The 12,013-nt window shown below is 42.6% G+C and overlaps 1 protein-coding gene across 1 annotated transcript; it reads right to left on the bottom strand.

Annotated features, from left to right (window-relative positions):
• Nucleotides 1-2,355: 2,355 nt before the first annotated feature.
• On the bottom strand, nt 2,356-11,630 carry OTP (orthopedia homeobox). Its single transcript, XM_069743859.1, has 2 exons — nt 11,232-11,630; nt 2,356-3,237 (listed from the first exon to the last, which is right to left on the bottom strand). The coding sequence occupies exons 1-2, from the start codon at nt 11,628-11,630 to the stop codon at nt 2,716-2,718; spliced, it is 921 nt and encodes a 306-aa protein (XP_069599960.1). The 3' UTR covers nt 2,356-2,715.
• Between the last annotated feature and the right edge of the window lie 383 nt (nt 11,631-12,013).

The following is a 12,013-nucleotide window of genomic DNA, read 5'->3' as shown; positions in this document are numbered from 1 at the left end:
CAATGGGGCTCTAAAAATAATAATAATAATAATAATAATAATAATAATAATAATAATAATATATTTATTGTTCTCTTTAATCAGCCATTACATTATAAACAACGCCATGGAATCAATGGGGCTCTAAAAATAATAATAATAATAATAATATATTTATTGTTCTCTTTAATCAGCCATTACATTATAAACAACGCCATGGAATCAATGGGGCTCTAAAAATAAATAATAATTATAATAATAATAATATAATAATAAGCACTGCAGCCTTGCAGCGCTGGAGTCCTGGGTTCTAATCCCACCCAGGACAACATCTGCAAAGAGTTTGTATGTTCTCTCTGTGTTTGCGTGGGTTTCCTCCGGGCACTCCGGTTTCCTCCCACATTCCAAAGACATACTGATAGGGATTCTAGATTGTGAGCCCCAACGGGGGACAGTGATGATAATGTGTGCAAACTGTAAAGCGCTGCGGAATATGTTAGCGCTATATAAAAATAAAGATTATTATTATTATTATTATTATAATAATAATAATATATTTATTTATTTATTTTTCTCTTTAATCAGCCATTACATTATAATTTAAAAAAAACTTTACAATGGCTAATGTACATTTTGTGAATTATTATCTTATTTTATAAGTATTTTTTCCTTCTTTTTTTTAAGTTTGTTCACCTTTATAAAGAATAGACAAAATAAGGTTGGTGCAAAAAGTAGACACAAAAAAGCCATGTTTTAAATATAAAATGCCCTTTGAATAAAATATTAATATATTAAACATTAATTAGCGTTTTCTGTATTCAGAATGGACTCTTCTGATACTTTTAAGGATTTGATACAGCACCCCTAGAGGCCAAACTAATTTCTTTAAAAAAAAAAAAAAAAAAAAAAAATCTGTTGTACTCTCCAAGACCAATTGTACAAGTTATTTCCTCGTAGTCTTCAATAGAATGTCTTTGAAATGTTTCCATTCTGTCCCCACACAATCACATGCAGACCACTTACACCTATGCTGATATAATGACGCATTGTCCAGCTCACATACTGAAAATGATTTTATTTGTCATTTACATTAAATTGATATAAACTTGTCAAGAAAATGTCAAATCATAGGTTTCGTATTCGCTTAAAACATTTCAGAAAAAGAAAACGAAAAAAAAAAACGTAAAATCAATAAATTAGCACAGACAATAAGTTAAAACATATCACAATGTGACCAGTATAGAACAAGAATGCTTTATCTACACAAAACATCCTATCTCACATTTTCTTTGTTCGTTCATTAGAAATAGCCTCCACTCTCTGTAAGTGTATTTGACCAGCACATGCAGAAAAGCTGATTAGTTTTCTGTACAAAGTCCAGGGTTGAAGAAATTACATGTGCCAAGAGGATGCCACTCACTCACCTGCTGAGTCTGCAGGCACAAGTGACATCAGCAATGCTTTAAAGGACTGAAAAGGCAATCTGCCAGCTAATCGCCAGAAAAGGGCTTTTTGCCTCTAGCAAACAAAAAAAAAAGGGAAATAAGACTGAAGATTATTATCTGTAGGAAATAAAAAGTTTTAGAAAAAAAGGGTTTGTGGCTTCTCCCATGAGAGAAGTAGATGTCACAAAAGAAATCCATCCAATCTATAGGGAGAAAGGACAATTGGACTGAAAATGGGTTTCTTTTGTGAGCCCCATTGCAGGAAGGTGGTGAAACAATGGTGATGTTGGGGAAACCATGAAAATACATGGAGAAAGGAGAATCAGGGCTAGAAAAAAAAAGTAAAAAAACTCTCCCTAGATCCATTTTGGCCACAAGCAGTAATGTGTTCAGACAGGCACCCGGCGCCTTCTCCCAGCCACCCGGCGCCTTCTCCCAGCCACCCGCCGCCTTCTCCCAGCCACCCGCCGCCTTCTCCCAGCCACCCGCCGCCTTCTCCCAGCCACCCGGCGCCTTCTCCCAGCCACCCGCCGCCTTCTCCCAGCCACCCGGCGCCTTCTCCCAGCCACCCGCCGCCTTCTCCCAGCCACCCGCCGTCTTCTCCCAGCCACCCGCCGCCTTCTCCCAGCCACCCGCCGCCTTCTCCCAGCCACCCGCCGCCTTCTCCCAGCCACCCGCCGCCTTCTCCCAGCCACCCGGCGCCTTCTCCCAGCCACCCGCCGCCTTCTCCCAGCCACCCGCCGTCTTCTCCCAGCCACCCGCCGCCTTCTCCCAGCCACCCGCCGCCTTCTCCCAGCCACCCGGCGCCTTCTCCCAGCCACCCGCCGCCTTCTCCCAGCCACCCGCCGCCTTCTCCCAGCCACCCGCCGCCTTCTCCCAGCCACCCGCCGCCTTCTCCCAGCCACCCGCCGCCTTCTCCCAGCCACCCGCCGCCTTCTCCCAGCCACCCTTGTCTACAAAGTGCCATCAGGTGCCAGTGAGCTGGTGCCTCCTACACATATACTAAGAGAATCCATTATTTAGGGACCAATAACTAAGTCAAATTAGATATGACTAGAGGATAAAGACTAGTGTTTTGGGGAATGGGGGGGTTTCAAAGTCAGCTACTGAACTGGGTAAGGATGGAGGATCCTTGGTCTAGGTGTTGCCAGTGCCACCACTAGCCCATACCCCTATCTGGGACATATCTGGGGTGAGTTTTCCCATTATCACCAGTGAGCCACTGCTGGGGGGTCCTGGGGACTATGGATGAATGAGCAGAGCAGAGGGGGGCAGGAGGGGACCTGGGGCATTAAGTAAAGCTCATGGATACTGTGTGCTCAAGTGCTTTGCGGCGCAAGGAGGCGATGCTGGTTCCCCTCCACACATCGCTGCTGTCCGGGGAGCTGCAGAGTTGGGGGGATCCTGGCACGTTGCTGGGACCCTGCAGTGACGTGGGCATCATGCCAGGAAAGGCGGACTGGTATAGATGTGACTGCAGCCCTCCGCCATTGGAGCCCATGTTGGACAGCCCCATGGAGCTGGATGGGGGGCCTGCTGCCAGGCTGCACTGAGACAGAGACTGCGCCATTGCTTGTTGCCTTCCAAGAGAAGGGGGCAACGGGAGCTGGGAGACCCCCATTCCGGCAGTAGCCCAGCGGGTATCGTTGGCATGGAAGGAGCACAGGCTGTCGCCCATTGCTGCTGCCGCTGCCGCCGCAGCTGACTGGAACTGGGGCAATCCTGGGGTGGGCAGCAGTGTGCCGGGGGCGCGGAACACATTGGTGGTCTTCTTACGCTTCTTCCACTTCGCACGTCTGTTCTGGAACCAAACCTACAAGAAACGAGATCGCCATTACTATAGAGGCAATGCCCACACCTCGGTGCCAGCTCTGCCCTGAGTATCATCATCATCACCGCCTGTAATGGATCGTGCTGTAAGTAATGGCGGCGCACAGCTCCAGCAGGACCCGGCCCATCTATAACAGTCCTACAGAACAATGATACAACATGGGGAAATAATAAAGAGATGAAACAATGTCTGCAGAGTGAGCAGGGCTGAGGAGGAGCTGAGCTATGGGAACAGTGTAAGAAGCAAAGTACAAAGCTAAATCACTGAGGAACAGGGGGAAGAAGAGGAAGAAGAGGAAGAGGAGGCCAGCAGTCACCTGTGATGGACAGCTCCTGGTGCTGAAACCTCGGTGTCTGTGTGTGTATATATATACCTATATATGGTGTGTATATATATATATATATATATATATATATATACTATATATATATACATATATTTGCGTTTATATATATATATATATATATATATATATATATAACTATATAGATGTATTGATATATATTTATATATATGCATATATTTTGCATATATCTGCATATATATACTATACTATCAATATATCTTTATAGTTATTTCTCTATATATAAAGATATATCTATGTAAACACAAACATCAAAATATACACATGAATATATATATATATATATATATATATATACTGTATACATGCACAAGCATCGATATATCTATCTAGCTATCTCTGGGATGTCATATATTATATGGACACATATATGTGTGCATACTGAAGCATGTTCATATACATATATGTATATATATATATATATATATATATATATATATATATATATATATAATCGCTTTCATGAATGATAGTAATAATAACAGATCTGTTATGACATGGGTAACTAGCACAGACTCGTTCTGTTCTGAGTGGTGGGGTATCCGGTAGTAATACAGCTGGTATGTGTGATTGTATGCATTATATATAGATAGTAGTATAATCACAGCTCTATCCCTTTGCCCTCATCTCCCTGTACATCCCGTGCCCACAGACCATTCCCCTCTCCTCGCCCTGTATCCGCATCCTGCAGCTCAGGGGGGCGGCAGTGGGCTGGCACTGCACACCTGGGGGTCAGGTATATTATATTTCGGGGGCACATGCACTTGGCTTTTTTTTTCTCAGTCTGATCTCATGTGACCTGGTCTGGACTGATATTATACTGTCATCAGATGGTGAAAATACAGCAGGTCTCATAGTGAAGTGAAGGAAATCCACATTGCCTAATAATATAGATATATATTTTGTCTGTGTGTTGATTCCTTAGTAATTTGACATGTGTCAGTTAAATTCTATAAATGTGTTCCATATTAATACATTGCTTTTATGTATGTCGTCTTCCTATATTTTATTGTGATGCCATCCTTACAATGAATGAATCTCTAGAAAAATAAATTGTTAATTTAATTAAAATTATTAATTAATAAACGAATCATGGTAAGAAAACTTTGTACGAAAGGATTTCGGCAAATGTTCAGCTGATGGGTAGAAAAGCTCCAATTATACAGTCATCAAGTTATTACGCTGCAATTACAAATCTGTATAATCCGCATCTGTTTCCGTTTTTATCTTTACTGGCCTGATTAAATATTATAAGATTAACTATCTTGTGTCAATTTTTTACATTTTTTACATCTCCTTATTGCTTTTTTTTTTTAAATAACAGAAAAAGGAAATTCCAAGATATTTCAGATCACTAAAATGAATCTGATTCCAAGCATCCAACCTGATTGTAATATTATTTTTCTAATTTATACTGGATGCTACACTTTAAATAGATGACAAAGACAGAAATGACAACAAACATAATAATAAAATATACTACTAAATAAATGGTTCTTTTTTTTATTTCTCCCAATAATTTGCTCACATATTGTAAAATTCTATTCAGATATTCGTGTTTTTTCGTATTTCAGCTTTGAAAAAAATGTGGGGTATTTTTTTGGTTTGCATCCTTAAAAAAGGGTAGTAATAATAATAATAAACGTAATAATAACAATGAGAATAAGAGGGGGCATTTTAAGGTTATTGTTTATGAGAACAAATTCAGTTTTCACAATTTATTTATTGTACAATGTCTATTATACTGTAGATGCTGATACTACTGCTATTGATATTATTAATGTTATTTATTATTGTGTTATTGTGTTGTCGTGCTAATAATGTGTTGTTATTATTACAGACCATCGATATATCTATATTATAACAAATATGAATTGTTATTAGGATTCTATGTGTGATACAACTATTTTGTATGTTGTGAAAAAAATATATATTAAATTATTTTCTAAACGATATGACTGATATGGTGCTATAAATTATATTACTATGATATTATTAGAACTTTAGAACATAATATTTTGATTATTATGAACCTTGTTGATTAGAAAATTCGAAAATCATGTGTTATATTGTTGTGCCATTTTGAAAGCCATGATGAATAATGCTTTAATACTGTTATAATACTAGCTATTATGTAACATCTGCTGTTATGATATTAGTATTGTTTGTTTTTTACTGTTGTGATATTACTAATATTATTGAAAATTGTCTATTTTCATCTTTATCAGATGTAAATATTAAGGTACAATATGTTGTTTGATCCAACCTGATCGCTCAGGTCTTCATCTTGAAAACACAGAAGCCCCCAGGTCCCAGGCTGACCTTTTGGACTTGGTTCTCTCAGTGAACACAGCCATTGGACCTGCCTGCAGCCCACTATCAGGCAGCACCTGCCTGCAGCCCACTATCAGGCAGCACCTGCCTGCAGCCCACTATCAGGCAGCACCTGCCTGCAGCCCACTATCAGGCAGCACCTGCCTGCAGCCCACTATCAGGCAGCACCTGCCTGCAGCCTACTATCAGGCAGCACCTGCCTGCAGCCCACTATCAGGCAGCACCTGCCTGCAGCCCACTATCAGGCAGCACCTGCCTGCAGCCCACTATCAGGCAGCACCTGCCTGCAGCCCACTATCAGGCAGCACCTGCCTGCAGCCCACTATCAGGCAGCACCTGCCTGCAGCCCACTATCAGGCAGCACCTGCCTGCAGCCCACTATCAGGCAGCACCTGCCTGCAGCCCACTATCAGGCAGCACCTGCCTGCAGCCCACTATCAGGCAGCACCTGCCTGCAGCCCACTATCAGGCAGCACCTGCCTGCAGCCCACTATCAGGCAGCACCTGCCTGCAGCCCACTATCAGGCAGCACCTGCTTGCAGCCCACTATCAGGCAGCACCTGCCTGCAGCCCACTATCAGGCAGCACCTGCCTGCAGCCCACTATCAGGCAGCACCTGCCTGCAGCCCACTATCAGGCAGCACCTGCCTGCAGCCCACTATCAGGCAGCACCTGCCTGCAGCCCACTATCAGGCAGCACCTGCCTGCAGCCCACTATCAGGCAGCACCTGCCTGCAGCCCACTATCAGGCAGCACCTGCCTGCAGCCCACTATCAGGCAGCACCTGCCTGCAGCCCACTATCAGGCAGCACCTGCCTGCAGCCCACTATCAGGCTGCATGTCCTCACTGTGCGGCTCCTGCTTCGTATTTAATGAGTGACGAGCAGACAGAAGGAGTTATCTGGAAGCATTAGAGGAATGCAGCAGCTATTAGGGATGTAAACATTCCAGGAATAATAGAGGACTCGGCGCCATTATGTTGGGGGGATTAGTAGAATTGCAGACACAAAATATCATTTTATGTGTCATGGTTTAGTAGAGCAGCGCAGCCCATCCATCAGCGCTGATAGCACAGGCATTAACCATCAGTGCAAATGGCCGCAGCCTGAGCGGTATGTGAAATGCTGGAAATGGGGAGAAGGATGAGGAATGCGCTGTATAGGGGGGATCCTACAGAGGCTATGGAGGGGGACAGGGCAGGACCAGCAGCAGCTGCAGCAGCAGAGACACTCTCATTATCTGGAAGTGGGGAGACTTGTGGAAAGTGCTGGGGGGCAGGGAGTGTGGGGGCAGGGGGCCTGGGGGGCAGGGAGTCTGGGGGGGGCAGGGAGTCTGGGGGACAGGGAGTCTGGGGGCAGGGAGTGTGGGGGCAGGGGGTCTGGGGGCAGGTAGTCTGGGGGGCAGGGAGTCCCTGTGGGGGGACAGGAAGTCCCTGTGGGGGGCAGGAGTCTGGGGGACAGGGAGTCTGGGGGACAGGAGTCTGGGGGGCAGGGAGTCTGGGGGACAGGGAGTCTGGGGGCAGGGGGTCTGGGGGCAGGGAGTCTGGGGGGCAGGGAGTCCCTGTGGGGGGACAGGAAGTCCCTGTGAGGGGCAGGAGTCTGGAAGGCAGGGAGTCTGGGGGGCAGGGAGTCTGGGGGCAGGGAGCCTGGGGGCAGGGGTCTGGGGGCAGGGAGTCTGGGGGCAGGGGTCTGGGGTGCAGGGAGTCTGGGGGACAGGAGTCTGGGTGGCAGGGAGTATGGGGGCAGGGAGCCTGGGGGCAAGGGTCTGGGGGGCAGGGGTCTGGGGGCAGGGAGTCTGGGGGGCAGGGGTCTGTGGGGCAGGGGTCTCACCGCCATGATATAGACATACTGTACAGGCATTTGGGAATATATTGCCCGTTTAATTGCTGCACTGTAGATGGGCTGGAGATCGCACAGGGGAGACGGGAGCCCGGCGTCCAGGGCAGGCTGGGGCTGCATTATATTCCAGGAGACAACCTTTATGAAGACCTCATTGCAATTTTAGTCTTGGAGATGATTAATGTGAAGATTTGGTAGGAAATCTGGAGAGTTGTATTAAAGCTGCCGGGATCTCAGGTTCATTTCGATCAGCCATCCGTGAACTCGGGGCCGAATTCATTATCCGTTAATAGTGCAGGGAAAGGAGAACATGCAATCTCCCCACACCATTAGAAAGCCACAAAGAAGCCTCGGCTGTCCGCTATTAAGATGTGGCAGCTGACAGCACCATTTCACGGGACAGGGCCTACAGTGTGTGTGTGTGTGTGTGTGTGTGTGTGTGTGTGTGTGTGTGTGTGTGTGTGTGTGTGTATATATGTGTGTGTGTATGTATATATATATATATATATATATATGTGTGTGTCTGTGTGTATATTATGTGTATATGTATATGTGTGTGTGTATAAATATGTGTGTACATATATATGTATATATATATGTGTGTGTGTCTGTGTGTATATTATGTGTGTGTATGTGTGTGTGAGTATATATATATGTATATGTGTGTGTGTGTGTGAGTGTATATATATGTATATATGTGTGTGTATATTATGTGTATATATGTATGTGTGTGTGTGTGTGTGTGTGTGTGTGTTATGGGTGTATGGACATATATGTGTACATTCCTGTGTGTGTATATATTATGTGTATACGTGTATAGATATATATCATGTGTCTGTGTGTGTGCAAGTATATACTGTGTGTGTATATTATGTGTATAGATATATTATGTGTGTATGTATATACTGTGTGTGTGGACATATGTGTATATTTGTGTGTGTATATATTATGTTTATAGATGCATATTATATGTGTGTGTATATTTTGTGTGTATAGAAAAATATTATGTGTGCAGATATATACTATGTGTGTAGATATATTGTGTGTGTAGTTGTATATTATGGTTGTGTGTATATGTATATAGTATGTATATATAAATATTATGCATCTGTATATATATGTTACATATATATGTGCGTATATGTGTGTATAGATACATATTATATGTATGTTTATGTACATATGTGTATAGATATATGTGTGCATATATATTATGTGTATGTGAGTAGACATGTATGTGTATATATGAATATTATGTATGTGTGTATTTGTATGCACAAAGTCCAACTATTGCATTCCATCTCTATTATCTATGTAAACACAATTGTATAATTAGGCCTACATACATATATCTATATCGATATATATATATTATATATATATATACTTATACTTAAATAGTCTATAGATAGATAGATAGATAGATAGATAGATAGATAGATAGATAGCGTGTATTTAATCAGGGCATATTTGTACACCTGTAATGTGCTATATATATATATATATATATATATATATATATATATATATATATATATATATATATCCTTTTAAGAATCAGTCGCAACCTTGTCTCCTAGGCCTCATCTACGATCCCCCATCACACTATGGCTATGATCAAATTATCACGCAGGGGTTAAACAAAACTACATTTTTTCCATTGATATGTTTTTTATGTAAATATAATATTGAAAGAGAATTAATCCTTGCGAGAGACTAATGACTCTGCTTATTATATTGCCTCTGATCGCGTCATTTGCATGATTCTCACATTGCTGCTTAATAAGCCATCCCGGGTTATAAATAATAGTGGAATTGGTTTCTAATAATGGCGAGCCATAAAGTGAATGGCTTTTATAGCTGGCACTGCGGCCCCTGGCAGCTCCTGCAGGATAAATCTCTGTATTATTATTTTTAATGTCCCGGCGCTGTATAATCTGCTGATAATAACTTTGCATCATTTTCTTAGCTCTCTTATTATTACAACTTTTATTTTCCTTCTAAATTTATGGAACATAGAAGAAATTAGGCTGATCACACTGAGCGTCTGACTGCAAGGAAGAAACTGCAGAAAAGAAGAAGTCCCGGCAATTATCATCGTATGCAAATTCATGCAAATAAAGCAGAGATCCAATGCGAGACATTGTGCATGAGGCGGTGATAATAGGGCCGGTGTCATCTCCCCTTATTGCCACATATATCTCCCGACAACGAGGCTTGTTGTCCTGTAATGGCCGCGGCAGGGCGAGGACTCCGGCGTGTAATTAGCTGCTTATTCCTCTGGATTCTTTATGAACTGATACTTTGTATCAACGTATATTAGCAGTAATGGAATAATGGAAGATATTCTCCTAATAATACATACATTGTCATTGGGTGCTGCTGATTCACTGCTCATTTAGGATTGGAGTTTCTTTACAAAGCCGGTTAAATTACATCGCATTAGTAAAGATGTTGTGTAAATAATAAAGTAGCGTACATTTGTTTTGTAAGGTGCATAACAGGAGAGGATTCCAAGGATAATTTTCTATATTAATTGTGAATTTGTTTTTTTAACTAAATTTTTCTCTAGTGCAACAAAAAAATATGCATTAAATAAAGTAAATTGTAGCAAAAATGGTTCATCAGTACCACTGACAGAGGACGGCTAGGATTTCAGTACCACTGACAGAGGACGGCTAGGATTTCAGTACCATGGGCAGCGCTTCTGTACAGAACTATCAAATGAATAAATGAATGTGCTCATATCAAGAGGTGTGTGTGTGTGTGTATGTGTATGTGTGTGTGTGTGTGTGTGTGTGTGTGTGTGTGTGTGTGTGTGTGTGTGTGTGTGTGTGTGTGTGTGTGTGTGTGTGTGTGTGTGTGAAAGTTCCCTATATATAGATGCATAAAACTATATATATTTATATATACGTGTGTGTGTGTATAATATACTTATATATGTATGGTTGAAACTATAAATGTGTGTGTCTGTAACACTATATTTTATATTGGTGCGTGTAATATATATATATATATATGTTTATGTTTTAAATATATATATATATATAAATATATATATATATAATTTATGCATACATGGATATGTGTAAATCACACATACACACATATATATAGTTTTATGCATTCATATATATGTATATATTACACATACACATATATATAGTTTTATGCATTCATATATATGTATATATTACACCAACACACATGTATAGTTTTATGCATACATACATATATGTATACTGTATATTACACACACATATGTATAGATTTATGCATACATATATGTAGTATATATTACATATATAAGAGAGATTTATGGATACATATATATGCATATATTACACACATATATAGTTTATGCATACATATATAAGAATATATCACATACACATCCCATATTTCTGGGGGATGCCTGTGCCAATGTCCGGGGGTCTTACCTGCACCCTGGACTCCGTGAGGCCGATCCTCAGGGCCAGCTCTTCCCTCATGAAGATGTCCGGGTAGTGGGTCTTGGCGAAGCTCCTCTCCAGCTCGTTGAGCTGTGCTGGGGTGAAGCGGGTCCGGTGCCGCTTCTGCTTCTGCTGCCCCTGCTGCTGCTGACCCGCCTGGTTGGGGTTCTGCTGTTGCTGCTGTTTGTCGGGGTCCTTGGAGCTGACGGCCAGTGAGGACTGGTTGGATCCCACGCTGGTGATGTCGTCCCCGGGAAGCAGGGTGGTGCCCTCTACCTGGTCGCCGCCGCTGCCCAGATCTCCCGGGTGCACCGAGTCCGAGGCGCCCACTCCAAGGCGGCATTTCACCGCCTCACGGTGCCCGAGCAGCTCCGCCGCATCCTTCATCCCTGTGCAGGAGGAGAGGAGATGTGAGCCGGGCCCAGGACTGGCATCTGACCTACACATGCTGCCCACCTGCTCATCATGCCAGGGGATCAGTACAGGAGCGCTAGTTCAGGATGTTCTGCAGCTGTACCTGGCACCACCATGACCACTATGTACCAAGGCATCATAGATGCAACCAAAGTCGGACTGGGCACTGTGCCTGGGCACTATTATATATCTGGGCACTATTATATACCTGTGGACTATTATATGCCTGGGCACCATTATATATATCTGGGCACTATTATATATCTGGGCACTATTATATACCTGTGGACTATTATATGCCTGGGCACCATTATATATCTGGGCACTATTATATACCTAGATACTATGATATACCT

This window comes from Ranitomeya imitator, chromosome 1, assembly GCF_032444005.1.
Source record: "Ranitomeya imitator isolate aRanImi1 chromosome 1, aRanImi1.pri, whole genome shotgun sequence".
Taxonomy (NCBI): Eukaryota; Metazoa; Chordata; class Amphibia; order Anura; family Dendrobatidae; genus Ranitomeya; species Ranitomeya imitator.
Note: the sequence above shows the minus strand (reverse complement) of the source record. Positions and strands in the feature narration are given on the sequence as shown.

Bases quoted from the DNA above. Each gene is read 5' to 3' on its own strand.
- OTP (XM_069743859.1), bottom strand. From the start codon at position 11,630: ATGAAGGATGCGGCGGAGCTGCTCGGGCACCGTGAGGCGGTGAAATGC. The intron at 3,238-11,231 runs GTAAGACCCCCG...CGTTTCTTGTAG, and splicing joins TCACGGAGTCCAGGGTGCAG to GTTTGGTTCCAGAACAGACG.